Source organism: Pangasianodon hypophthalmus, chromosome 27 (assembly GCF_027358585.1).
Source record: "Pangasianodon hypophthalmus isolate fPanHyp1 chromosome 27, fPanHyp1.pri, whole genome shotgun sequence".
Classification (NCBI taxonomy): Eukaryota; Metazoa; Chordata; class Actinopteri; order Siluriformes; family Pangasiidae; genus Pangasianodon; species Pangasianodon hypophthalmus.
Genome location: NC_069736.1, coordinates 16,584,827 through 16,611,806, shown reverse-complemented (window position 1 = coordinate 16,611,806; position 26,980 = coordinate 16,584,827). Strand labels below are relative to the sequence as shown.

General features: G+C 41.5%; 1 protein-coding gene across 3 annotated transcripts in view; it reads right to left on the bottom strand.

The window, feature by feature from the left end:
• Positions 1–354: 354 nt before the first annotated feature.
• klhl13 (kelch-like family member 13) overlaps positions 355–26,980 on the bottom strand; it is a 47,229-nt gene continuing 20,603 nt past the window's right edge. For 2 of the 3 annotated variants that reach the window (XM_026921733.3, XM_026921734.3), the window contains exons 3-8: positions 17,853–17,994; positions 13,633–13,765; positions 12,236–12,432; positions 9,574–10,369; positions 4,750–4,863; positions 359–1,934 (exon numbers count right to left, since the gene is read on the bottom strand). In XM_026921733.3, coding sequence (XP_026777534.1) covers positions 1,441–1,934; positions 4,750–4,863; positions 9,574–10,369; positions 12,236–12,432; positions 13,633–13,765; positions 17,853–17,994 — 1,876 coding nt within the window. In that variant the 3' untranslated portion in view covers positions 359–1,440. Of the gene's footprint in view, positions 1,935–4,749; positions 4,864–9,573; positions 10,370–12,235; positions 12,433–13,632; positions 13,766–17,852; positions 17,995–26,980 lie in introns of all 3 variants that reach the window. The other variant, XM_026921735.3, reaches the window with a different exon arrangement.

Here is a 26,980-nt window from a genome sequence, read left to right as displayed (position 1 = left end):
TTACCTTTCAGCACGCACACGCGCACACACACATGCACACACACGCACACACGCAGCTGATCCATAACCCAGTTTCAGAGGGCACCATAAGGTGTGTGCCACACAGTCTGGTTGAACGTGTGCTGTAGATTAGTGACCATATGCACCTGAACGAAGGCCGCCGCCCACACACAGGGGGACAGATGGCGGGAGTCACCTTGGCGACCATGCTGTCGCCCTGAATGGTCAGAGCGCACCTGGACCACACACACACACACACACACACACACACACACACACACACACACACACACACATATATATATATACACACTTCAACCGAGAGAGAGAGAGAGAGAGAGAGAGAGAGGGACAAAGAGCAAACAGGTGTGGTGGATACTCAACAGACCCCATTATCATGTCGATGTTCTTTGCTCAAAATCTGGTTTATTAAATTTTAGAAAACACCATTTTCCTTAACGGTTCATAACAACAGCAGGAACAAAGTAATGAAATGTCATTTTAGGGGAATTTGGGATTTTGGGGGGAGTGTGGGGAGGGGGGGCAGGCCAGCCCCTGAGTTTAAATCCGTTTCCTCTTCCTGAAGTCAAAGGTCAACTAACCCCCCCGACAGCTTACACATGATGCAAAAAATAATAAAAAAAAATAAAAATAAAAATTAAAAAAAAAAAAAAAAAAAAAAAAAAAAAAAAGAGTGGAAAAGTGGAAGACAGAGAGAGAGAGAGAGAGAGAGAGAGAAAGAATGATCTTAAGATGAGGAATGAGTGATGAGAAAGAGAAATAAACAGTAAGAAAGGAGGACAATGAAGGGGAAGAAGAAAAAGAGAGATAGTGGAAAGGGGGGAGGGGGGTGTTATGTGCTGTAGTGTAGGACTCCGGGGCCTTGGAGAGGACGACGATACCAGCATACTGAAAACTCCAGAGGCGTCAGGTAGAAAAGTTGAATTGCAAAGTCACTTTTTTTTTTTTCAAGTCAAGATTATTCCTGCCAAATAAGGTGAGGAGTAAAAACAAATAATAATAATAACAATAAAAAAAAAGTAACATCAAGATATAATTAGGTTGCCCAACCGAGGTGGTGTCCCAATTTTTCTTTCCCATCTCAAAAATAAGAAGGGGAGGAGGTGAAGGATAAAGGGATAAAGGAACGAGGGTTCTTCAGCATAGATTGCAGAAGTGGGGCGGGGGGAAGAGAGGGAAAGGGGCGGGGCTTCACCAGAGACACTTCTCAGACAAAAATTGGGAGCGGGGACGAAGTGCAAACATTGTCTATTTTTTCCTGGAGAGAGAGAAAGTGAGATACACAGAGGGAGAGAAAAAGAAAGAGAATCCACGGAGGGAGAGATGCAAACCGAGCAAACTGCAAGTCCCTCGAGCCGTCCATGTGTCTGTGTTTCAGCGTCTTTCTCCCTCTCTTTCCATCTCTCCCCCCCTCCGTTTTCAAGGGGCGGACAGGGGTGACTCTCGGCTGGGCGACCCCGCCAGCGCCAGCTCGTCTGGAGGGTACACAGTAAGCGTGCACGCCCGGATCCCCCCCAGCGACTCGGGCAGGTCAAACACTTTATGCCACTCATCCTTGTCCGGATCGTACTTCTGCACGATCTCCACCATGCAGCGGTTGTTCCACGAGTAGCCACCCACCACATAAATCTTGTTGTCGAACACGGCCACGCCCACGTCGCTCTGGCCGCGCAGCATGGCCGCAATGCCTGTCCACACGTCCAGCGCCGGGCTGTAGTACTCGCAGCTCAGGACGTCGTCGTAGTCGCTGGTGCCGCGGAAGTGGTTGCCGCCGATCACGTAGAGCCGGTCGCCCACCGTGCACATGCAGTGCAGCCCGCGCACCGTCGTCATAGGGGCCTTCTGCGTCCACCGGTCCGCCTCCGGGTCGAAGCACATCAGCTCCTTCTGGAAGGTGTCGTGTGTAATGCCGCCTGCAAAAATTACAAAATATGACAAACCTTTTTTTTTTTTTTTTATTATTTTTTTAACCTTTTTATAGTTATGTAAATCAAGTTAGTTCCTGTTCTCACTTGTGTTATAGCAGCTATAAACATTTGTTCCCTCACCAGCCTCTCTTATTGGCGCTCTCTCCTTTCATAAATGCTAAATAAATAAACAAATGTCTCCTCACAGAAAACTTCATGTCATCAATTACACACGTGTGTTAATCCGTTTATGTGGCGCGTGCGCTGAACAAGTCGCTGCACGAGTTGTTAATACAGAAACGATAACACATTAGGAGCGCATTCTGACCAAACAGAATCACGTATTTAATAGCACTGTGGCATAAATAACTTTACACAACTTCCATGACTGGGGCAAATGGTGAGTAGCTCTGAAGACGAGATTTCAGCTGTTAGAAAATACAAAAAAATGTTATTAAGCCAGTTTGATTTCATTAGTCTACTTATAACTAAGCAGATAAAAGGTCAAGAGTTGATTTCAAGTGTGGCATTTGCATTTGGAATCTGTTGCTGTCACTGCCAGTGAAGCAAGCCATCATTAGGTGGACAAACCCATTAAAGAGACAGCAAAAACATTAGGTATGGCAGCTATTTGTTTAATGCGTAAAAAGAAGGAACGCACTGGTGAGCTCAGGAACACCAAAAGACCTGGAAGACTATGGAAAACAACTGTAGTAGATGACAAGAATTCTTTCCCTGATTCTTTCCAAGTCAATCACCTGAAACCAACTGAGCATGCGTTTCACTTGCTGAAGGCAAAACTGAACCCCAAGAACAAGCAGGAAGTGACCCTCAGGGAAGAAACCCAGCATGTGGTGATGTCTGCTGCTTGCACATTACACACGCTAAGCTAGACATTAGGCTAATAGACCATGTGCACTGAACAGCTATTAGACCATACACACTTCTCACCACACACTGATGTGTAAAGGCAATAATAAATAATGCACGGAAATATCCCACAATCCCCTCTGTGTGCGTCCTTCACTCATGATGAAGCTGCAAACTGACTGAGACAAAGGAAGAGAGTTTGCACAGGAAAAAAAAAAAAAAAGGAAAACGGGACATGTCTGCAGGGAGGGCTGAAAATAAAGTGCGGAACTTTCCCATCAGGCATCTGGGTGCTGGCCGAGCGGCCCCGCCTCCCCACCCTCCGTCTCGTCGTTCTTATTTCTCTCTTTCTACTTTTCCTTCTTTGCATCGCATCAGGCTCCAGGCTGCATCAAAGAGAGAGATGAAGGAGCAGTCGAGTGTGTGTGTGTGTGTGTGTGTGTGTGTGTGTGTTTTAATTTGAGTTCTGGGTTCTGGATGCACTTCCTGTCTGCACTCGCGTTCTCTCACACTCAAAGCGGCTTCATGCTAAATTGAGCTGCGTTAACAGGATATCACATGCTCGAGTGTGCACATGCAGGTGTGTGTGTGTGTGTGTGTGTGTGTGTGTGCGCACATCGCCACCATCACACTCCCACACAGTGTTCGCTCTCACTTCAGCAGTTCTCATCTCACTCCTTCAGGCTTGTTTCCTTTCCCTTCATCCTTCCATCTGTGTGTGTGTGTGTGTGTGTGTGTGTGTGATGCAGAAACAAGGCCTCTGGGGCATAACACAGGATTTACGTTGCAATCCAATAAATAGAACAAGCGATGACAACGGTTATACCTAGAGAGGATTAATACATTGGCGTGTGTGTGTGTGTGTGTGTGTGTACGTTTATAAAGGAATCTTATCGTTAAAGGCTACTTTATGACCTACTGTCATCATCAGGTTAGCAAAGGCCTTCAGAAAAGAAAGAAAGAAAGAAAGCAAGAAAGGCAAGGAAAGAAAAGAGAGAAAGTGTCCACTTGTTCTTCCTGGGGTTATAACACTCGACTGTGATGCTGTACACTTCTGTTCGCGTGTGTTTGTAGCACTGTAGTGTGTATGTGTGTGTCACGTGCCAGGCACTAACAGGGAAACCACAGCAACAGGAAGTACCTCAGGACAGGAATATTGAGCAAAGGTTAAAAACACACGCAAAGGGTTAAAGTGTGTTTGTGTTTGTGCTGCAAACAGAAACTGTCTAGATTCCTAAATATATCCCTGTGAGAGTCACTGTACCTGACAGCTCCAGATGTTGAGGGTGTGCGTGTGTGTGTGTGTGTGTCTGTGTGAGAGAGAGAAAGAGAGAGAGTCAGGAGAAAGAGTGATTTTCGACACATTTCACTCTCTTCCTGTGTGCGTCACACCCACACACTGAGAAAAATCAACCTAGCTAAATAAAGAGAGCATACAGACACACGCAGACACAAAGACGCACACACACACACCAGCACATATACACCCAGACACTGAGACTCAGACGCACAGGCAGACACACAGACACACCAAAACACATACAGACAGACACACAGACAGACACACAGACACACCAAAACATATACAGACAGACACACAGACAGACACACAGACAGACACACAGACAGACACACAGACAGACACACAGATGTCCAGATACCCCAGCTTCAAGCCACACTCATTCACCAACACACAGACACACAGAGAAGCAGACAGCCAGACCCAGACACCCCTAGGCAGACGTCCAGATGCCCAGACACCCAGACAAGAAAGAGCTAACAGAATCCTCAAATCCTCAGAATCCTGGATGTCCTAACATTTATGACTCAGCCCAATGTGGGCGTGGCATCTGTAGGTGTTTGCATGATGTCACATTAAAACAACAGCTTTACTCTATAATGTGCGTGTGTGTCTGTGTGTGTGGGGGGGGAGTTATGGTACGAGTCTCACCTGAAATGTACATGTAACCTCCGTAGACCGTTCCTGCGTGACCGTAGTGTGGCTCGTTCATCTTGGCCACGTACGTCCACTCATTCGTCCTGGGGTTATAACACTCCACCGTTGCTGCACACAGACAGACAGACAGAGAGAGAGAGAGAGAGAGAGAGAGAGCGAGAGAGAGAGAGAGAGAGAGAGAGTGAGAGAGAGCGAGAGAGAGAGAGTGAGAGAGAGCGCGATTAACATCGTATCCTCATTTTGTCTTTAGTAAACACTGAACTCTGAGCCTGTACTGAAAACCCAGAGCACAAGACAGTGTGTGAGGAACTTCATGGACAAGGAGAGAACCTCAGTGTGAGGAACCTGTGGAGAACGGGGAGAACATCTGGAACTCCACAAGCACTTGATCAAACCACAGACCCTACAGCTGTGAGGCTGCAACCAGCGTGTCTTATTATAATATTACTCGTGGAAAAACTGAAAAATAAACAAAAAGAAAGAAATAAAGAATAAAGAGCAAGTGAGTGAGTGAAGAAAAAGAAAACAAAGAAAATGGAAGTAGAAAAGACAAAAGTGGGAAAAGAAAGAAAAAAGAAAAAAAAATCCACAGAAAAATGAAGAAAAAAAAAAGAAAAGAAGAAAGCAAGCGACAGAAAAAAGGTTAAAGCTATTGGATGAAGATAACAGAAAGAAAACAAAAAAGAAAAACGACAAAAATAAACATAAATAGATGAAGAGTGAAAGAAGAAGAAATGACTGAGTGGAAAAAAAAAGAAGAAAAATGGAAAATGAAATAAAAACCAAAGCAGTGGGAGTGAGAGGGAGAGAGAGAGAGAGAGAAAGAGAGAGAGAGAGAGAGAGAGAGAGAGAGAGTATGGAGAGTAAAGAATGACATGATGACTTCAATCAGCCAAGAGATATACAGCGGCAATAAACGACAAGAATCCCGCCATAAAGCAGCATCTTTCCATGATATATTTAGAGTATGATGAGAATTAGCCTTAAACCACAGCGCTGTTGAATCCCGGATTCTGATTGGTCAGAAGGCGTTGATTAATTTTCCATGACCGAAAGATTATCAACAGACTTCAGTTATTATTATTTTTTGTGCTGATGCTCCAAATTTTCACAGCTGCTATTTGGTAAACTCGGATATGATTACCTGACTCCGTGTGTGTGTGTGTGTGTGTGTATGTGCGTGCGTGTCTGTGGGTGTGTGTGTCCTTTTTCCATTAGCCCTAGTGTTAAACTTCTATGTTGTAAGCCCTATAATGGCAGCACCATAAATTCAGCACCATGGACAGCGACTAAACCCACCCGAGCACGCAATCTTTATTGGTTTCCAAAATTAAACACAAAAAGTAATAACTAATTATCCAAAAAAAAGTGATTTGAATAGGTCCTGTAGTTAACCGGTTTAATTAATACTCAATTATTAATTCTTTAATACTACACTAGTCTGAGAGTTTATTCGCGTTAATCATATCAGCAAAACCCTGCACAACTATTAGTGTTTCATTTCTGAGCACATCGCATTAGAACAGTGATAACAGAAACTAACTTCTACAACATTCAATGCGACTATGTGAGGATGAACACACTCCAGACTGTGCTGATATACGAAAATAATCCATGCCAGGGTGGTGTGATACGGCGCAACGTGCAGCGGAGTGCCGCAACCCCCCTTAAGTGGATTATTTTCGTATATCAGCACAGTCTGGAGTGTGTTATTCCGCTTACACTGCAGTGATTTGCCAAAAAATTATGTTTAATTTATTAATAAAAGAAACATTGGGCATTTTAATGGTTTATAGTTAGAGTTAATGTTGTGGAACATCCGAGAGACAAGTTGGTTCCTATTCTCACTTACACTACAGCCGTGATAAGCAGTCATTCCCTCACCACCCTCTCTCTCTCTCTCTCTCTCTCTCAGCTGGAACTACCTGTGCTGTTATATGAAAATAATGCACACCTTTCAGCCAATCAGATCTGAGAATTCACCTGCGCTGTGGTTTGAAAGAAAGAAAAAAAAAAAAGAAAAAAAAAATTCAAAATCATTATTATTATAACTAAAAGTTGTTAGTGTTGGCAAATTGCTGTCAAATAAGCGGAATAAAACACTGCAACATGTGCTGTTATTAGAAAATAATAATAATAATAATAATAATAATAATAATAATAATAATAATAATAATGACTTCTGGGTTAACAGTAACAGGCCAGCATTACTAGCTACTAGCGCTTTAATTAAAATCAGCTATGATCACCAGAGACTCCGGTGCGCCGCACTTAAAGACTAGAGCTCTTTAAATATAGTCCCACCGTCCCATAGTGATGACCTCAGCCTCTCTGATGGACCGACATAACCTTACATAACCTTACATCTTAAAATAGTACATTCCACGTTTCAACGTTTTTTATAAAAAAAAAATAAATAAAAAAAATTCCAGGCTGTCGTCTCCAGACTTTTCCTGGGCTTTACTGATGGCAGTCTTAATTTCTGCTGACAGAGCGCTAATCGGGACAGATGGTCAGAAGTCGTTTGTCAGAAAGAGGGGTAATGTGGTAATTACCTCAAAGGTCATTTGTTAATTATGTTTAAACATCAGGTTTGGGAGATAATGAGCTGAAAATCTGCTCATTTTAATAAAATGTTTTATTTATATAGCACTGCTGATGACACACACACACAGCGAGCGAGAGAGAGCGAGAGATGAGGATATTTATCATACACTACAACAAGCTTCTCATAGAAGTCTGAATATTTTTCTCAAAAGTCTTCAGCATGAATCTGATTAGTCAGAAGGTGTGCATTATTTTCGTATAACAGCACATGCAATTCCAGCACTAATATGAACGACGGTTGTATATTAACACGCTCATTTTAACACGTTATCGTTTCTATAGTAACAGCTCATACACAGGAATTTGTACGGCAAAAGCCCCAAAAAACCTAAGACTAATAATAAACAGATTAAAAAAATAAATAAATAAAGTGTGTTGCTGATTAACATAGAAAAAATGTAGAATCGTTGATGTGGTGATGTTGGGAGTGTGTGTGTGTGTGTGTGTGTGTGTGTGTGTGACTGTATGATGAGAACAGGAACTAACTTGTTTTGCAAATGTTCCACAAGAGTAAAATGTAAACAAGAGTAACTCTAAACGGATAAAATCTACATGCCATTCTCTAATAGATAAAACAGTGTAAGACAGAAAGAAAAAAAGAAAAGAAAGAAAAAGTAGAAGAAAAAGAAAGAAAACAAACTTAAGAACTAAAAGTAAAACTAAAAGAATCAAGTCGCCTTTAAAGAAAAAGACCACAAGAAAGAAAGAATGAAAGAAAGAAAAAAAGAAAGAAAATACCAAAAAAAGGAAGAAGTAAAATCAGTAACAAAAAAAAGAACTAAAAAAGAAAGAAAGAAAATAAATCAACTTTAAACAAAAGAAAGAAAGAAAGTAAATAAATAAGATAGTTTAATTGTACTAAATGTAATAAATAAATAAATAGTATCTGATGAACAATAACTGTGGCTTGTGCTTTTTAAAAATAAAATCTGCTCTGTTTTAATCATCAACTTTGAATTTTTTCAAATCAAATCAATTTTAAAATCACTTCTACTTAAATGAATTTTGTGTTATTTTCGTCCCACATGCATGGCACAGAGGATAAGATGTGACCACCGCTGAGTTGTGTGCAGTTTGTTCTGACAGTATCAGCGTGTGTGTGTGTGTGTGTGCGTGTGTGTGTGTGTGTGTGTGTGTGTGTGTGTGTGCGTGCGTGTGTGGACAGCACGCGAGCTCACGGTACAAAGCCGGGAAGGAAAAAAAAAACAAACAAACAAAAAAACAAAGTAATTTAATTCATAGCAATAAAATCCACTTGACCGGCATGACTCCGGTCGCCATGGTAACAGAGACTAAGGAAACGTGGCTCGGTGGAGCAGGAAGGAGTGTGTGTGTGTGTGTGTGTGCGTGTGTGTGTGTGAAATTCCTTTCCTGTGGTTTCAGGAGAACTTCTCCATCCTTTATTTAGCTGCTCAGCTCCTTTCTGTGGTCTGTGGTATTCTTTAGACAGAAGGGTGTTGGTGTAATTTAATGGGAGTGGCACACTGTGTGTGTGTGTGTGTGTGTGTGCGTGTGTGCGTGTGTGTTTGTGTGTGCGTTTGTGTGTGTGTTTGTGTGTGTGTTTGTGTGTGTGTTTGTGTAAGAAATTGTCCTTGAAAGTGTACAACTGTGTGTGTTTGCTTGGATACGTGTTAAATCCTGACATTCCTCCCTCACATTACCCACATTCCTCTGGAGCTTTTCATCCTGACTACAACCGCCACGTCTGGCCGTTACCATGGCAACCAAACCGATGACCTCCAGGAGGTCTGGAGCGGCTGGGTCATAGTGAAATGATACTGATCTGATGTCTGAAATAGATTACGGGGTAAACACCAGGTCACTGATTTTGATATTTTAACGTGGCCGTGTTTTTCGGTATCGGAGTCGCAATTTGCAAATCTGCCAAAATGCAGCGTTACCGTAACAACCAGGCTTTGTTTATCACTAACATTAGCAGAGCTAACCATACTAGCATGCGGGTTCTGTAGCTAAAAGTGACCGTTATTGTCTAACTGATCTTTATTCTTGAGGTCTTGAATAACTAGCATATTTTTTGTGTAATGTTGTGACATCGCAAAACCCACCGAACGCTAAAACTCGGTGAAAAACGCAAAACTGTGTAAACAAAATGTAGCCCGGGTGTCTGCCTCTAATTTATATCAGACAATCAGATTACCTCACCTTTCCCGAGTCACGCCAGGCCACCCCCCCAAGACAACTCTCACTCACCGAGCTCTCCAGCGGCGTTCCTGCCTCCGACGGCGTACAGGTGGCCTTTGAGCGCGCTCAGATGGAAGAAGGTCCTCTTCTCGTTGAGGCAGGCCACCTGCATCCAGCGGTTGTAGCGCGGGTCGTAGCGGAACGCCGTGTCCACTGCGGTCTTCCCCTTGGTATCGTAGTTGCTCTGTCCTCCGACGACGTACAGGAAGTTGCCGATGACGGCGATGCCGTGTTGGTAGCGAGGCGCGTCCATCGGCGCAAGTGCGCGCCACTCGTGCGCCTTCTCATCGAACAGACGCAGTTCCTTACTGACGACCAGCTGCTGGCGCAGGACGCCACCCAGAGTCACTAAGTGTGCGCTGTCGGAGCGGATCGCCGTGCGCTCGGACTGCATCACCGGCTGCATGTAGGGCATCATCTGGTAGTTGCTGGCCTCCAGCAGCAGGTTGACGCACGCGTTGTCCGTGCGCATGAAGTCCACCGTCTGCACGTGGTTGATGAGTTCGCTCGGGCTCATCAGCGGGAAGCGGACGTTGCGCATGAGGCGCGCCGCGTGCTCCATGCGCCCGTCCTCCGCCCGCAGCCAGCGGCACGCCGCTTTAAACAGCTCCAGCTCACTGCAGCGCCGCAGACCGTTAGAGGACAGAGCGAAGGCTAGCCTCTCCACAGGAAGCTTCACGAACTCGCCCGTCCCGAGGAGCGCTGGGAAGTTCTTCAGGATGAAGTTGTTCACGTATTTGTCCACCTCGGCCAGGTTGTAAGCGCTAGCGATGCGCCCCACCTCCACGCAGTTCTCCAGAGACACCTACCGAGGGAGGAGCATCGTTATGTCAGAGACTGTTTGCTGAAGGAGAGCTCGCAGGACGAACTTTTCCTACCGGGCTAGTCATAATGAAGGACATTTCAGCTCTACCAGGGCTTGTTCTGGCCCAAATGAAAGGCATCTATATCATGCCTTCTGAATTTCATCATTCTGTTGGAAATAATTTGAGACAAAAGGGTCATTCCAACTGTAAAAAATATTTTTACTACCGTACTAACAACACTGTTATATTAAACAACAACCTAAATTTTCACATCTCCTCACGTTATATTTGTTTGATCAACATTATTTTTGAAAATCTGATACTTTTGTCCATTTAGAACTACAATTAACGTCATGGAACGTCGGTGAAAAAAGAAACCGTAAAACCCTGAAGACTCTCCAGTGGTGGAAAACAAAATGCTAACACTGACACTGGAGACTCCTTCCACAGATGTCGAATCAACATCAACATATGCGTTTGTTAAATAAACTGGATTTTAAAAATATAGTGTGTTGTTGCTACTTACTATAATATAACAGTAGAATGAGTGCATTAATATAAACCTGGGATGGATGGATGGATGGATGGATTCTAGAGGGAAACTATTTTGAATTGTTTGGATTTTTTTTTTTTTTGGAAACTGATTGTAATTACTATCTGAGTTAACTTAGGAGCAAATTAATCAACACCTTCTGTCCAATCAGAATCGAGAATTCGACAGCGCTGTGGTGTAAATTAAGAGGAATTAAAATGTACATCTAAAAAGAGCACTTGGTCCTCAGGAGTATGTAATTCAATGTTTTTAGTAGAAACCCTTTAATTTACTTACAAATAAAACCAAAATCCTTCGCTCGCATTGCTGCTGCTTATAAAAAACCACACACTGCATGTTTTTACTTCATTTCAGCTGAACATATAAGCGCTCAGCAGGACAGATTCCTCTTATGAGAAAACAAACTTGGATAATAAAGCGCGCGTGCGAATAAATTTCTCCTAATTATCGCCGTGGCCGTTATTCAGCTCGCATCACGATAATTGAATGCGTCCCAACAAAGCTGTATTAAAAGCAGTGCTGGATATGAAAATGTAATATCGGCGCACGCCTGGTGTGTGTAACTCAACCTCGCACCCGGAGACGGAGCGAGGGAAGCGCATAAATATGCGCTGCATGTGGTCTCTAACGATCTGCCTCGGCTCACAGAGGGCTCGATAATTAGCTGATGACCTAAATAAAGCTTGTTAGAGCGGAGAAACTGCAAAGCTGTGCAGCCAGTTAGCGTTTAACCATTTCGTTATACCACAGCGCTGCTGAATTCTGGATTCTGATTGGTCGGGAGGAAGTGATTCGTTTTCTATAACAGCAGGTTTATGTTAACCTGCTTGATTACGTTAAATATGTACTGGTTTCTATAGTAACAGCTCATTCACAGGGACTTGTGTTGTTATTTAACAAAAATGTTTAACCGTTGATGTGACCAGGAGATGTTTACTTGACATTTACGTAAAGAGTCTCCAGTGACAGAGCTTTTTGTAACAGCAAGTTTTCGGACATTCTTGCGTTTTGCGTTTTTAAGTAACAATGATGGGCTGCGTTTTCTTTTATTATTAACGTCAAGACAGAAATTAAGAGATGCACACAGTTAGGAATGAAACAAATATCGCTCTTTCACTCTTTCTATAAATGTTCATAGCAGCTGTGTGTTTTCATAGATCGTTTCAGAATCACGCTTTTCACGATCTTCACTTGTAAAAAAGTGAAAGAGCGATATTTACCCAAAGAAAACCAGGAAATAAATCGACATTGTTTGTATTTCGAGAGAGAGAGAGAGAGGGAGAGAGGGAGAGAGAGAACGTTTTCTTCGTACCCCGGAGATGAGGAACACTTTGCAGAAGTCGAGCACCGGGAGGATCTGCAGGAAGCTGGCCGCCTCCAGGGTGTCCTGCAGGTTCTCCATGTTGAGCGAGAGCTTGGCTGTGTAGATGAAGTCGATGATCTTCTTCAGGCCGATGCGGTTCACGCCATGCAGCTTTATACACATCAGGTCCTGCTCCTTCATCCCACCTGAGAGACCGAGAGATATTAGATATAAAAGAAACAACAGATGCGGAAAGGATACAATGACGCAAAGGGGGGGAAAAAAGAAAACAGGAAGGAGAAAGAACATGAAAAATGTACAAGGCTTAATACAAATTAAAAAAAACTACAGGTTAACTGATTGCTAACAAAATCCATGACTTTAGTATTTTTATAGTTGATTCGTTGTTGTTTATGTATGCGACAGCAAAGCTGTGTTCACTTGCAAACATTTAGGCTGTTGTGTAAATTCTAACAAGCGAGTCGCGATCAGATGGAACTCGTAAACAAGGGGCTCATCGCTGAAAATGCGTAAAAAAGGTACAAGCAGTACGCAGTGTACGAAAACTTTCATAGCAGCACGTTCACATTAGCATCATAGTCCATATTGTTTCAGAGAAACAGCTTAAGTTTTTTGCACTTGTTCGATCAAATACATAAAATATGTCAAATATTAGCATTGAAAAGTCACGGCGTAACGAGGACTGTGTTAAATGTAATAAGTTCAATTTAACGTCTGTGTTTACGCTAGTGATTTAGAGTAGAGATGCGTTTCAAATCTTCAATGTTTCTGGATGGTTTATCATCATTTGAGCAGAAAATATTCGTCAGATTAGTTCCTTAATAAAAAAAAAAAAAAAAAAAAAAAAAGAATGTTGACAGATCCTAGAGAATTATAGAAATAAGTGTTTGTTGTGGCTCTATCTTTCAGCTCCACACAGAGACAGGAAGAAAGAGTTGGCCTATAAAGTGAACCCTGTATTTTATTATTCATCAAAAGCAGGGTGAGATCACATCACATCGCATTGCGTCACGTCACATCACAGCACGAGCTTTTTCCACACACACACACACACACACACACACACACACACACACACACACACACACACACACACGAAGCAGTAACGCTTCTCCTGCCTTCAGAAATGACAAAATAACAAGCCATCATTGTGAATTGATTTGAATCTGGTGGGCGGAGCTACGTCTCAATCAAAGAGGGCGTGTCATCGAGGTCGTAAGAGAGGTGACGCACTAATTACAAATAAAACAGAATTCCAACCGTGCTTCATGCCCCTGTTTTAGCCTAGACTCCCAGTGGCATATACGAACACGTCCATTTCTGTTTCATCCTCCGTTCTTTTATTCCTCTCACTCACTCACTCACTCACTCACTCACTCACTCACCTGTGAACATGGCTTTGAAATAGTCGCTGGATGACGCCATCATGGCTCTGTGGACAGGAAACGCCTCGTCACCGTCGCCGGCCACCAACGTGACGTCGCACAGCAGCCCCTCTATCCTCAACTGATCAAAACCCTGAGACACGGACAGAGACGAGGAATGTTAGCGAGAAACCACAAGAAGCGCACTGAAAATTAATCTGACCAATCAGCATTAGGAATTCAACATTGCTGTGGGATAAGGAATTTTCAACTAATTGTATTACAGGAACTCTATACACCAAGGAGTTTCCAAAATAAGGGTTGGGGTCGTGAGAGAAACTTCTTTTCGATCTATTCATTTATTTTTTTACAAGTGAAGATCGTGAAAAGCGTGATTCTGGAACGATCTATGAAAACACACAGCTGCTATGAACATTTATAGAAAGAGTGAAAGAGCGATATTTGGACGCTGCAGGAGTTCAGCAATAAAAATGGACAAATTTCTCCGTCCATCTACAAACGCTAAACGTTATCGAGTGACTCTGATGCAGTGAAACGACAGAATTCAAGAAAATAAGCAGAGACGGTCAGAGTTAGCTGGAGTCAGTGCTCCTTGCCTGCATTAAGTGGAGAATAAACACACTTCGGGTCATGCAGTTAGAGGAAAATAATTCACTCTGTGGTCGTAACAGTAACTCCGCTTCACGCTGGAGTCCATCACACCACCCTGGTGTGGATTATTTTCCTATAAAGCCACATCCTGTCACGTTTTACTCCTTATGTATCGAGTGGATGTGACAGCGGATAGAAGACGCAGTCCTGTGAAAAGCTGCGCCAAGAAATGCATGCAGTCTTTAATGCATTTTTTTTTAAAAATTTTTTTATATTGCATGGTCAAAGCTTGGGGTCCATTTCAGGTCAAACGGTTTTCAATCTACACCCTGACGAAGGTGTAAATCTCCACCGCTGGCTAAATGAAGCAGGAAGCAGTGTGAGATGTGCACGTGTATAAACTGCTGGCCCAATTCCACTTTGTGATTGCGTCACCGTGGAAACAAGACCATAATAATTCAGATGACCTAGTTTATGTGTCATGATTAGAAAGTAATAGATAAAAGTTGAGGAGAACGAATAAATAGTACAAGCGGCATGAGATGTTCAGAAAGTGTGAAGCATTGCAAATACACCACACGATATGATTCTCCAGCATGTGTTTAATGTGTATTCATAAATATAATAAATTGTAATAATAATAAAAAAATTCATATAAAGGAAGCAGTTTGTTTTAAATTTTTTTGTACAAAAAATATTCAACTTTAATTTTTAGAAAAACATTGAATAAAGTCAAGCTCTTTTTTTTTTTTTTTTTTTTTTTTTTTTTTTTAAAACTTCCTGACCAAAGACGTCACAAGATGGAGGTGAAAAGAAACATGGAGGACAAAGTGCTGGTGTACTAACTAGAACTGGTAAGAGTGTTGTCATGGTTACAGTTTTTTTTTTTTTTTTTTCTTCATATCAGCACACTCCCTCCAGCATTTTTTCTGTTTATGTTTGTCCTCCGTAGGACTCGGTTGAGGTCGAGGAACATTCTTTTGTTTCTTTCCGTGCTGTGAGTAATGGAAGAAAATGAGAAAATAATCGTCACAGATGGGAATCGGACATGTCCCCTTAACGAAAATGTTCTCCCGGCTTCAAATAGCCAACCAAACAAGCCGTGGTTGGCGAAATGGCAGAAAGAAATGAAGAAAAAAAGGAAAATTGAGCTCTTCTCTATCCTCCTCTCACTCATGTTCTGCGATTCCTACTGGACAAATTTGAAGGTGCTCTGCTTGTGTCCAGGAAAACTTTAAAAACATAGTGGACCTGATGGAACGAACTCTGTGGTAAATCTAGAACACACGGTGATACACACAACACGAACAAACATTCGACAAATATGTATTGATGTGAAAATGTAAATACCACCTACAAGGCTACATGTACACACTGAAATCCTCATAAGAAGGTATGGTTACATTTTCAGGCAAAACTATCAAGCTGATATTCATTTGCAAGCAAAGACAAAGAAAGAAACAAAGATGGCAACGAAGAAAGAAAGAAAAAGTCGATAAGATTTGGTGGCTTCCTTCCCTATCACACATGTATCACTGCAGCAGCAAGTGTGAGCTCCACACCACAGAGATTAGAGCTCTGGCATAATGAGTGGAACACCAGCGTTCATCCCCAACACCACAATAGAGCTGTGTGTGTGTGTGTGTGTGTGTGTGTGTGTGTGTGTGTTTTTATATGTAGGCCATTTTGTTCCCAATTGTGATAAACTGCTGAACGTAGCATGCACACACACACACACACACACTTGCTCTGTTAAATCTGTTGATTAATATTGATTCAATTAAACTCTGATTAAGCAGCCAATAATTGTGTGCGAGCACAGAGCTCAGTTTCAATACTTCATTAGGCCACATCAATCTCCTCTCTGACACACACACACACACACACACACACACACACACACACACACACACACGCTCAGTGCAGTGGTGTGTGTCTCACGTTCCAGGACAGTGAGCATCAGAGAGATGTAGAGATGTTTCAGTATGACGTGTAAAATAACTAAATAAATAAAAAGACATAGAAGCCACACCTCTTTGACTGAGATCTGATTCTGATAGATACAAAGGCCACACCTCCTTTGCCATAATCGACACGCAGAGGCCACGCCTCCTTTGCTGTAATCGACAAGTAGAGGCCACGCCTTCCTTACTGAGATCGACATGGAGGCCACGCCTTCTTCACCGAGATCAACACACAGAGGCCACGCCTTCTTTGCCGAGATTGACACACGGAGGCCATGCCTTCTTTACTGTAATCGACACGCAGAGGCCACGCCTTCCTTACTGAGATCGACAGAGAGAGGCCACGTCTTCTTCACCGAGATCAACACACAGAGGCCACGCCTTCTTTACTGTCATCGACACACAGAGGCCACGCTTCCTTTACTGAGATTGCTATACACAGAGGCCACGCCTTCTTTACTGAGATAGACACCCAGAGGCCACGCCTCCTTTACTGAGTGACACAGAGGTCATGCCCACTTGTCTGTGGTTGTTTTTGAGGAATGACTAGACATGTTTTTCACCTTCGTCTGTCATTTCTCATTCTGTCCATCATGATAATGGAGTGAGACAGCTGTCAATGCTGTCGTCATAGCAATCAATAGTGTGATCTCATCACGGAAACGGCAACTGCCACTGTCGATGACATTATGAGGATATTACACAGAATCATAATTAGCCTGAGGGCAGTCTCTCTCTCTCTCTCTCACACACACACACACACACACACACACACACACACACACACACACACAAATGTCAAACTGATCTTTTGACCAGATTCCTACGTGACACATTTGCACACAAACACGCAAACACACAAACACACTACAGGCCATCAAGTGTCCTCCACTTGACCTCATCACAATTCTCTTTCTCCCTCACACACACACACACGCACACACACACACACACACACACACACACACACACACACACACACACACACACACACACATACATACACGGTTGCCAGGTGACCTGCTGTCAGTTGCTAATGAACTTTCTCATGTGTAACCCAGCCATGATGATAATGATGATGAGAAAGGTTGAGGCATGTGCATGTGCATGTGGATGCCAGAACACACTGTGATGACCTTCACACACACACACACACACACACACACACACACACACACACGTATGTGTCCCTGTGGCAGGGCGCCCGTGAAGGCAGATGGTTGCGTTCTGTCCACTGCTTGTCGTGACGCAGCGTTTAATTAGAGCTGAAACCCATTGTGACGCCGGAGAAACGTTCCACTACATGCAAGAAGGACAATGGTTCGTTCTCACAGTGATTTAAAACAGCAAACACAAAACGCAATCTCAGATGTGATGCAGGATCAGTTATAGCCATGGCTCACAAAATAAGGCATGGATCTCTGAAGCATAAGCCAGGGAGTCTATACATTTCGTCCACTACTGCCGAATGCAAAACAAACAAACAAAAGCCAGCAACAACAGTAGTGGGCACTCATTGCTCACAAAAGTGACATGAGTGACTTGTGGCTTGCTAGTGTGAACACAGGGCCCCCCTCTCTCTCTCTCTCTCTCTCTCTCTCTCTCTCTCTCTCACACACACACACACACACACACACACACACACACACACACACACACACTTACCTGTAGGACGACGGAGCTGTGCGTGTTACTTGTGAAGAAGCGGGTGTTGCCCGTCTTGGATGCCTGCAAGTGGGCGGAGAGCCCCATCTCACCACAGCCAAGAGACACCTTCATATGAGCATCATCATCCTCCACCAGAGATCTACACACACACACAGACCAAGAAAGATGGTTAGGATAAAGGGTGAAGCTGTGTACTGATACTGACTGTGAGTAGTATATCATTCAACAACTCAAATACAGAGTGATAATATACCATGATAATGACCCCTATAATAGCTTTACCACCTTCAGCTCATGTCAGAGTCACGGAAATTACCTGCTTATAACTTTTAAAAAGTGCAGTACAGTTTAGTTTCTATCTGAAAGACGCTGAAGGACTGTGTGCATTTTCATAGAAATGTTTACTTTCCAAGTCCATCGTCTTGTAATTACCACAATTCCTATACATAAAGGACAGATCTAATCAAGCACAATCAGGTCAGTGATGATGCCCATCTACTATCAGCAAAATAAACACAGAACAAAATCAGCCAAAAGTAATCTCATCACTGTTGCTCCTCATTTGCATTCCCTACCATATAGCAAGCTGATGGTCTGGCCTTTAGCATTATTTGTTATCTAGATTCTTTAATTTACTGGAGGTGTAGAGACTCTTGGATTTAAAACAGTGCTCCAGTCTCAATATTTGATGCAGCATGTACTGGGTAAAAGTCAGATGATGATGGTAACTGAGTGCATCTGTCGTGTTTCATACCACAGACCATCTTTCATTGCTGCCGTTTAGAATTTAGAAACGCTATAGTATGGGATTCCTTTGCTTCCAACAGTGTGTTCATCTCTCCAACATGATTCTTCTTGCCCGTCAGGTTTAGTGAAGGTGGAGGTGTGCCCTATGAACTTGTCAGTCTAAGTGAAACATTTGGATGTGTGACCTATGAAACCTGTCCCAGTTAAGGAGACAAGAGTCATGGCCTGTGAACCAGTCAGACCCAGTGCAAGAGGCAGAGGCATGGCCAATGTACCCATCAGTCCAAAAAGGGGACGTGGTCTCTGTGCCTAGCAGTTCCATGGAATGAGGCGTGGCCTCTGAAGTCCTCAGGCATAGTAAAGTGGGAGAGAACTTTGGGCCTGTGAAGGAGGTGTTCTCTGTATAAATCATTTTTCTTTCTTTAATGTGAACACCTTTATTTTGATTAAAATCAAACTGGTGAACTAATATTAAATCACACTGCATCACAGCTTTATCAAAAGAGCTTTATCATATATTGAACCACTGACTTCTTCTATCTATATTTCATAAGTTGTATCATCTCAAAAGCAGACACACGGCTCAATTCCTCACTAGTGATTACAGCTGATGAAATGCTTCAGCAGCAAGATAGAGTCGAAATCGACAGATGGTACAATTGATGTCTTAGTTCCATACGAATAAAGTCTGTCCTGCTCGGAGCATTACAGTATTGTTGAGATAATGCCCTAATGATGTTAGCAAGGACATTTAATCTACATTAATCCTTGCATGGCTGCCTAGAGCATCAATACTGAGCCTAATCTTAAGTGAAGCTACAGGCGGCAGGGTTCAGCATCATGTCTCCCCCCCCACCCCCCAACAAGAAAGCCTTCAGATCAATAATGAGGTTGTTGAAACATGCTCATTTTTCTCTGTGCAATTCCTTGTTTGACATTAAAGAGTGACTGCAGTGATCTGCAGCCCTAAAGGAAGTCCATAGTAATAAAAAAAAAAAAATAAATTTATGTAGCAGTATCAAAAAAAAGATATTTTCAGTCAGATGGCTAGCTCAAGAATAAAAAATAAAATATAATGAGACTACGATAAGGTATAGAGGACGTTCCAGTTGCACGAAATCTTGGTAAGATATAAAGGACTTTTCTTTATTTTTCACCACTTTCATGGTGCACTACTGGAGAAATCTTGGTACAGTGGAAAGGACTTTCTTAGTATGGTATAAAGGACTTTCTTGCTGCACTATTGGACAAATTCTGGTAAGGCATAAAGGACTTTCCTGTTGCACTATTGGACAAATATTGGTACAGTGTATTTATATATTTAAAAAAAAAAAAAAAAAAAAAAAAAAAAAACTTTTCTGTTGCAAAATTGGACAAATCTTGGTATGGTATAAAAGACTTTCTTGTACTATTGGACAAATCCTGTTAAGGCATTAAAGGACTTTTCTGTTCCACTCTTGGACAAATCTTGGCTTGCTTCCACTGCACACATAATGTTAAGAATCTATCTAAAGGTTTATTGGATGGCATACTAACCGAAATACAAGTAGACATTCAGTAACAGCAACGAATATTCAAAACCTGTACAATGCTGCGCAGGTCAGCCCTAATGATAATACAGCGCAGGCTGAATATTGTATAACCAACAATCAGCACATGCCTAATAGCAAACAATTGCCGTTCTATTGCTGATGACCAAGTGAGATAGAAAGAGAAAGGAAATCTAAGAAGGGGAATTACTCTTTGACAAGCTGAAGAGAGGCTGAAACGAGATCTCTCCCCCTCTCTCTACCCATCACTCCATCCTGCTCTCCCACTGTGGCATTAGCATAACATATTCCTTCAATAATTCATCATTAAGGGACACTCGCACCCAGACTGTCATTAGGAGGTGAGGGAAGGGTGCTGCAGGTACTGGCCAAGAGAACATCTGTTATAACCACACACACACACACACACACACACACACACACACACACACACACACACACACACTCCGCTTTTATTACCCAACATCCCTTTCAACTCAGCTGGAACATTTCCAAGCTCGGGCACACAAACACACCTTTTGCTCTTTTCTCTCTTTCAACTCGAGGCGATGGGATGAGGTTCAACCAGCCGGGTCCATGTGTTCGCCAAGCAAAATGTCAAAGTGTTTGATGGTTGTCTTGTAAATGCAAATGTCCAAAAAACATCAGAGAGAACAGCAAGAGAGACAAAGACTATGAGCTTTTGTTGAGAAGGAAAACTGGCTTTTTTAAGCATCCTTCCTCAGCAGGCTGTAGAACCAATGACCAAGAAACTGTATTGTATTTCTTGTGATATGTGATGAAGCCCACTTCCTGAGTTACAAATAACATTCAAAACATTCAAGAAGTCCTTCATATCACCATGGTAACCATAGCTGTGGAGCTTGAGAACCTTCGTAGTTTTTGGCCCACTCATTTAATGAATAGGGATGGTCACTTTAACCATTTTAACTATCCAAATATCTGCATTATTAAACAAGTACCATATGAATATTTGAATAAATATACAGTTCTGATGCATGTTTAGAACAGTCCGGTGGTCAGTACAGATATTTGTATGTTATGCATGTAATTTTTCCTTGGACAGAAACATTTTATTTCTGTTTGATCTCACCAATTCTGTCTTGTTACAGACAAAGGGGTGTATTCAGAGCTGGCGAATTGAGTCCAACAGTTACATCAATAATTAAGTGGGGAAAGTTATGTGTATTCAGAGACAGGTTACGCAGGTGCTTAAGTCGGTTTTCAGGGATCCATTTTTCTTGAGTAGAGGTATATGAGATGAGGTTTTTCAATAGCATATAGATTCACACCTTTAAACCTTTAAATGTAAGCACTTGCCTTTAAGCCTAGAAAAAAATGGGGGATAGATAATGCAAACTGAACAGATGGAAAGTTTCATTTTTTCTTCGCAGTCTCGTACAACTGTCTGAGTAGCCTACAAATCTGTAGTTATGTCCAAGGTCTGAATAACAAGGTATGCAATTTTGGTATTAAATTCTCACTGTGTGTCCTATATCACCCTAAAAGCAAGTAGCTTAAAGGTTACCAGTGAAAAGTTTGGAATTATACCAGCCGAGTTCTTTAGAAAATACAGCAGGTTTAAAAAAAATAAATAAATAAAAATAAATAAATAAATAAATAAAAAATAAAGGAAACAATTGTGAAACTGGAGGGAGTTGGTTGACCTATAGTTACACATTCAGTCAAAAAAACTACTATAAAACATTATATATATATATATATATATATATATATATATATATATATATATATATATATATATATATATATATATTGAATACTAAGTTTGGATATTTAAATTATCACGCCTAGCCCTAATTCCAATAAAATACCTTTTGTTTGCAATTCGACTTGATCATAAATCAGTTTCACCTTTTTATCCTAAACCTACTTCCAGATTTCTCCAAAGCTGATCTGCGACAGGGTCTACCGTTTAAAGTGCTTTACAAATAAAACTGAATATCCATATTGGCAACACATGAAGTGTACCATTCATGTACCTAGCATGTTTACTTAGAGCTGTGTTCCCTTTTGTACGTATTAAAGAGCTAACATTAACAGCATCCACCTTTACCAGATGCACAACATGTTATGTAAATGCCTATGACACTCAAGCACTCTCCACTTCATCTTGGTCACCATGACATCTCACGTTTGATGTCCATTTCACGTACCACCATTCAATAACCTCTCGCCATCCTCCCACCTTTCTCTTTCATGTCCACCACTCCAAAACTAATTAGAAGTGCTTCAATTTATTTAACCCACCACCAGACATTAGGCTTTGTTTGCTCAAAATGGTACGGATTGAGGGTCACGATAATAGTACCCCTGCTTCCATAGGACATTCTGGACATGGAATGGATCCATCCAAAGCAAATTTTCTAGAAAATTCTCTAGTTACTTCAAGAAATATGATAAAAAACCCTTAGCCGTCATTTGCTTAGCCATCATGATCTTGGATGTTCCGGATGATCTTCATATTGCAAAAATACAGCTCACCAGGATGGTATAGGATACAGTTTGCATTTCTGGCTTTTGGTAAAGACTCACATAGCTCCATCTTTCTGCAGGTTGTTTACATTTATGGCATTTGACAGATACCCCTATCCAAATGACTTACAGAAGTGAAAGAACATTACATTTTACATTTATCTCATTTATACAACTGAGCAGTTGAAGGTTAATGGCCTTGCTCAAGGGCCCAGCAGTGGCGGCTTGTGGTGCTGGGATTTGAACTCACGACCTTTCCGTTCAGTAGTCCAATGACTTAACCGCCAAGTTATATTTTGCAAGTGCAGACCATATCTTCAACTAAATAACATGAAGACTAATTGTGGGACTGTAAAAAGTGGGGAGAACTGGAGTTCTGGGCACTCTTGCATATGGCCAGACTACCCACTAAGAGTTCTGGGGTAGGAGCTTCTGGCATGGTCTTTCTCATGGTCTTTCACATGGTCCTTCTCTCCAAGTTCGGTTATTCCAGAACTCCATTTTTTCATTGAGAAGAGTCTCATCAATAGTGGTCCAATCCAATCCAACCCAACCCAACTCAAGCTTGAGCAGTTAAAGGGTTTACCCAACAGTGCCTACGACTTGTACCCACAACCTTCCTGTCACTTCAGAGCCATAACTCCTAGGCTACCACAACTGGAAGAGTTGTGACCTGTCTGCAGTCTTAGTGCACTTTGAGGCAAAACCAAGATATGTAATGATATACAATGGTACCTAGATATAAACTGTGACAGGTCTTTAACTTTTGGTGTAATTTAACCACTCAGTACTGCTAATCTGAACACCTTGTAGAGTTAAATTTTTCCACACAAGCCCAATTGTACAAAGAAACCATACACCAGGGGGTCAGCAATTAAGTTTGGCAACAGGCCAGTCTTTATCAGTACTGTTCTCACAGCCTGTCAACACAGCTATTACTACATTCTTATTGTGCCACAAGCTGTACACACTAGATATCTTGGATTTGTTCTTTGTTGTGAAGCAGAAGAGGTAGAATATTATTAAGGTAATCCCTTTCACCTTTCATTACATAACCTTACAATTGTAGAACCTTGCCAAAACATTAAGCAGTTTGCTACAAGTTCACAGAGTCTGATCAGAGTCATTAAAATCAGGATTTGTTCATCAGCATATATAGGCAGAAGTTGGTTTTCCATACAGTTACACATTTTACATTCTGTAATTAACAACCTAACCTCTTTGTGTTTAATGTTAAAGTGTTTCCACTACAGCTCTGTAGGGTCAACACTATTTTCAATCACCTTGTAGCTACAGAGAACCAGCAAACTCAAGACAAACTCACAAACCATAAACAGCAGAACACACACACACACAAAAAATTCACTATACAATTTTCTTTTCTTTTTCATTGTATTCAGGAGGAGTTATTATAAACTTCATGCTAAGATAATAGATGGCTGCATTTTGGATCTGCTACTCTATGAAGGATCACAGCAACTCATTCAAGTCAGCTTCGCGATTGGTCTGCCGCACTACTATCGTGAGATTCATCCATAGAATTTTACTTGAAAGGAATTTTAAATGTGACTTTTCGTGCATTGCTTAAAAGCTAAACCTTTCCTGTTTGATAGCAGGCCAAATCTTGTTAAGCAAGTTTGTTAGGCATTTTTGCCTCATCACACAAGAATTTTATGTAAGGAATAAAACACCTGAGAGTATGCTGTTAGGAAAATAATCAACAGTAGGATGGTTTAAGTTACTTTTACCACCATGGAGTTGATTATTTTCCTATAACAGCACATCCTGAATTGTTTTATTTCTCTTACAACACAGCAATCTGCCAACAATTAATTTTTTTTTTGTGATTAAAGAATAAAATCTCAAACTTTAAAAAATAACAGATTGCTGCTGATAAACCACAAAATGTGTCCTGAAGAATTTCCTGTGTAACGTTACAGCTTTTCTGCTGACTGTTACAAAGTGCTGACACTGGAGACTCCTTCCTTAAATTGTAAATAAAACGGTGATTTGCCTTGCAGATACAACTACTGTCAAAGCTAATGTCAAACACCATGTAGTAATTTTTCAAATAAATTTTAAGATCTGTACTGCCTAGTGTGTGTGCACGCATTTTCTTCTGATGTCAGCATCACTAGTTTGAGGTGAAAATTAAATCCCTGTGTTTCCTTTTATCACTGCAAGATTAAACACCTCTGTCCATGACGCCAGAGCTGAGTGTAAAATGTGTGTGTGTGTGTGTGTGTGATATATCAGTCACACTCCTCTCTCTCTCCTGCCAGAGTAATGATGGAGGAGGAAAAGACTCATTACATGATAAATGTGTTTTTAGAGGAATAATACAAGGTGTGTAAGAGAGCGGCTCTCGCACACAAGACATCCATTTTCTGTTACTTAATGGCGTATGAGGGCAGAGAAGTGACAAGAGAGGATGACACATGTTATAGTTATGGCAATTATGCTAAAATGGTTATGTGACAGTCAGTCAGCCGAGACGTAGCAATTTCGCACGCGTATATTCAGGAGGAGGGCGCCTAGCTAGGGAGCCTTAGCTTAGTTTGGGCAGAATTGGTGTTACATTTTGGTTGAAATAAAGTATTTTTAGAGGCCAGCTTTCCTTGTGCTGATTAAGGAGGACAGCATCAGTGTGGATCCCATAATTCTGTTTTAAATACACATTTCAACCAAGATATGACAAATTTAACAATCAGCATATGCTTTTATGGTTAAAAAAAAAGCTTAACTTTTTATTCCTTCAATAAAGTGACATGCAAAAATTCAACATTAATTAAGCAGAATATAATGTGAATGGAATCCAGAGTTGAAAATCCAAAATGACACAACAGGAGGAGATTGCTTAATCTCCAGTTAAAGTGAGCAATCAAACCTATTGTGCCCGAGTCATCTCGTAGATCGCTGACTAGCCGAGCCAGGTCGATTGTTGACCACGCCCCCTACCTCAGCACAACTGCATTTGGGTACATGGAGTCCAACTTCTCCACTAGGTCATCTTCTCTACTTCAACAACCTCAGCCTCATGTCAAAGCGCTACCTTCTCACAGGAATAATGAAAGCACCAACCAGAAAAATTTGCAAATTTGCAACAGTGAAGCAACAAAACTTAGAAAAGCAGAAATGTCAGGAATTTAATACAAGAATGAAAATATTTGTTAAACATATATAGTTAGCAGATTTTTTTTAGTTACCTGTTTTTACCTGACATGTTACCTGACATTATTTTTTTTGTAACAGACGGATTGAAGCAGGGAATTATGGGAAACGTAGGACAGCGACTGATGCATGTATGCTACCTTTAAAATGAGACAGAAGAAAAAAAAATCCTCAGAAAATACTGCGTTCTGGGCAAGCATTCGTTTCTGACGTGACAAGACGTTCATGACAACAATATTGTCAGTACTTATTCCTTACACATTGTTACACATTCCTTACAGTCCAAGATTCAAAATAGATTCACTCTTGTGGTATTTGCTTCCAGCAAAAATGGCAGAATCCACTGAAGTTCTGTTAGCGGATAATGCTAAGTGCAATTACAGTGTAATTTTTAATCAAATGGAGACTTTTCTTAATAATGTATCAACATATCTGAGTGAAATGTTGATATTTCAGACATTTTTGACATGTTTTTATAGCGATTCTGCCTTTGCTATGCCTTTGTCTGAAGAAAAGACTGGCTAGCTATCTACTCATAGCTAGCTTATGTTCTAAAGGTATTAACCGGTTACCTAGCAACAGAATTCTCACAGCTTTAAGCATGTGAATGAAGAGTGGATCATTTGCTGTCTTCATTTTAAATGACAAACTCATGTAGTTTTACAGTTTACATGCACACACACACACACACACACACACACACAATGTAATATTACAACTGTCATGTGTGTGTCAACCAAGAATCACGTACCATAATGGAGCTGCACAGTTACAGATATCAAATTAGTACACGCGTGTGTGTGTGTGTGTGTGTGTGTTCATCAGAGGTGGTTTAATATCACAGGTTGTCTACATGACAGATATTAATTTCAAAAGGTGGTTAATGTTATATGGCAAAGTGTGTGTGTGTGTGTTCGCAAGTGTGTTTGTGTGAGAGAGAATTAATTTAGCCACGTGACTATGAAACCGAGATAGATCCAGCAGATTGAGCTTTCTAAATATAGCCTACCTAGCCTACTATGCCCCACACACACACACACACACACACACACACACACACACAGGGTGTAGGCAGCAGCAGTAGAGGGAATGTTAGGAGACACAGTAAGAGGACAGGGAGAGGACAAAAGCACCCTACAGCAGAACTCTTGCTCTTGCGAT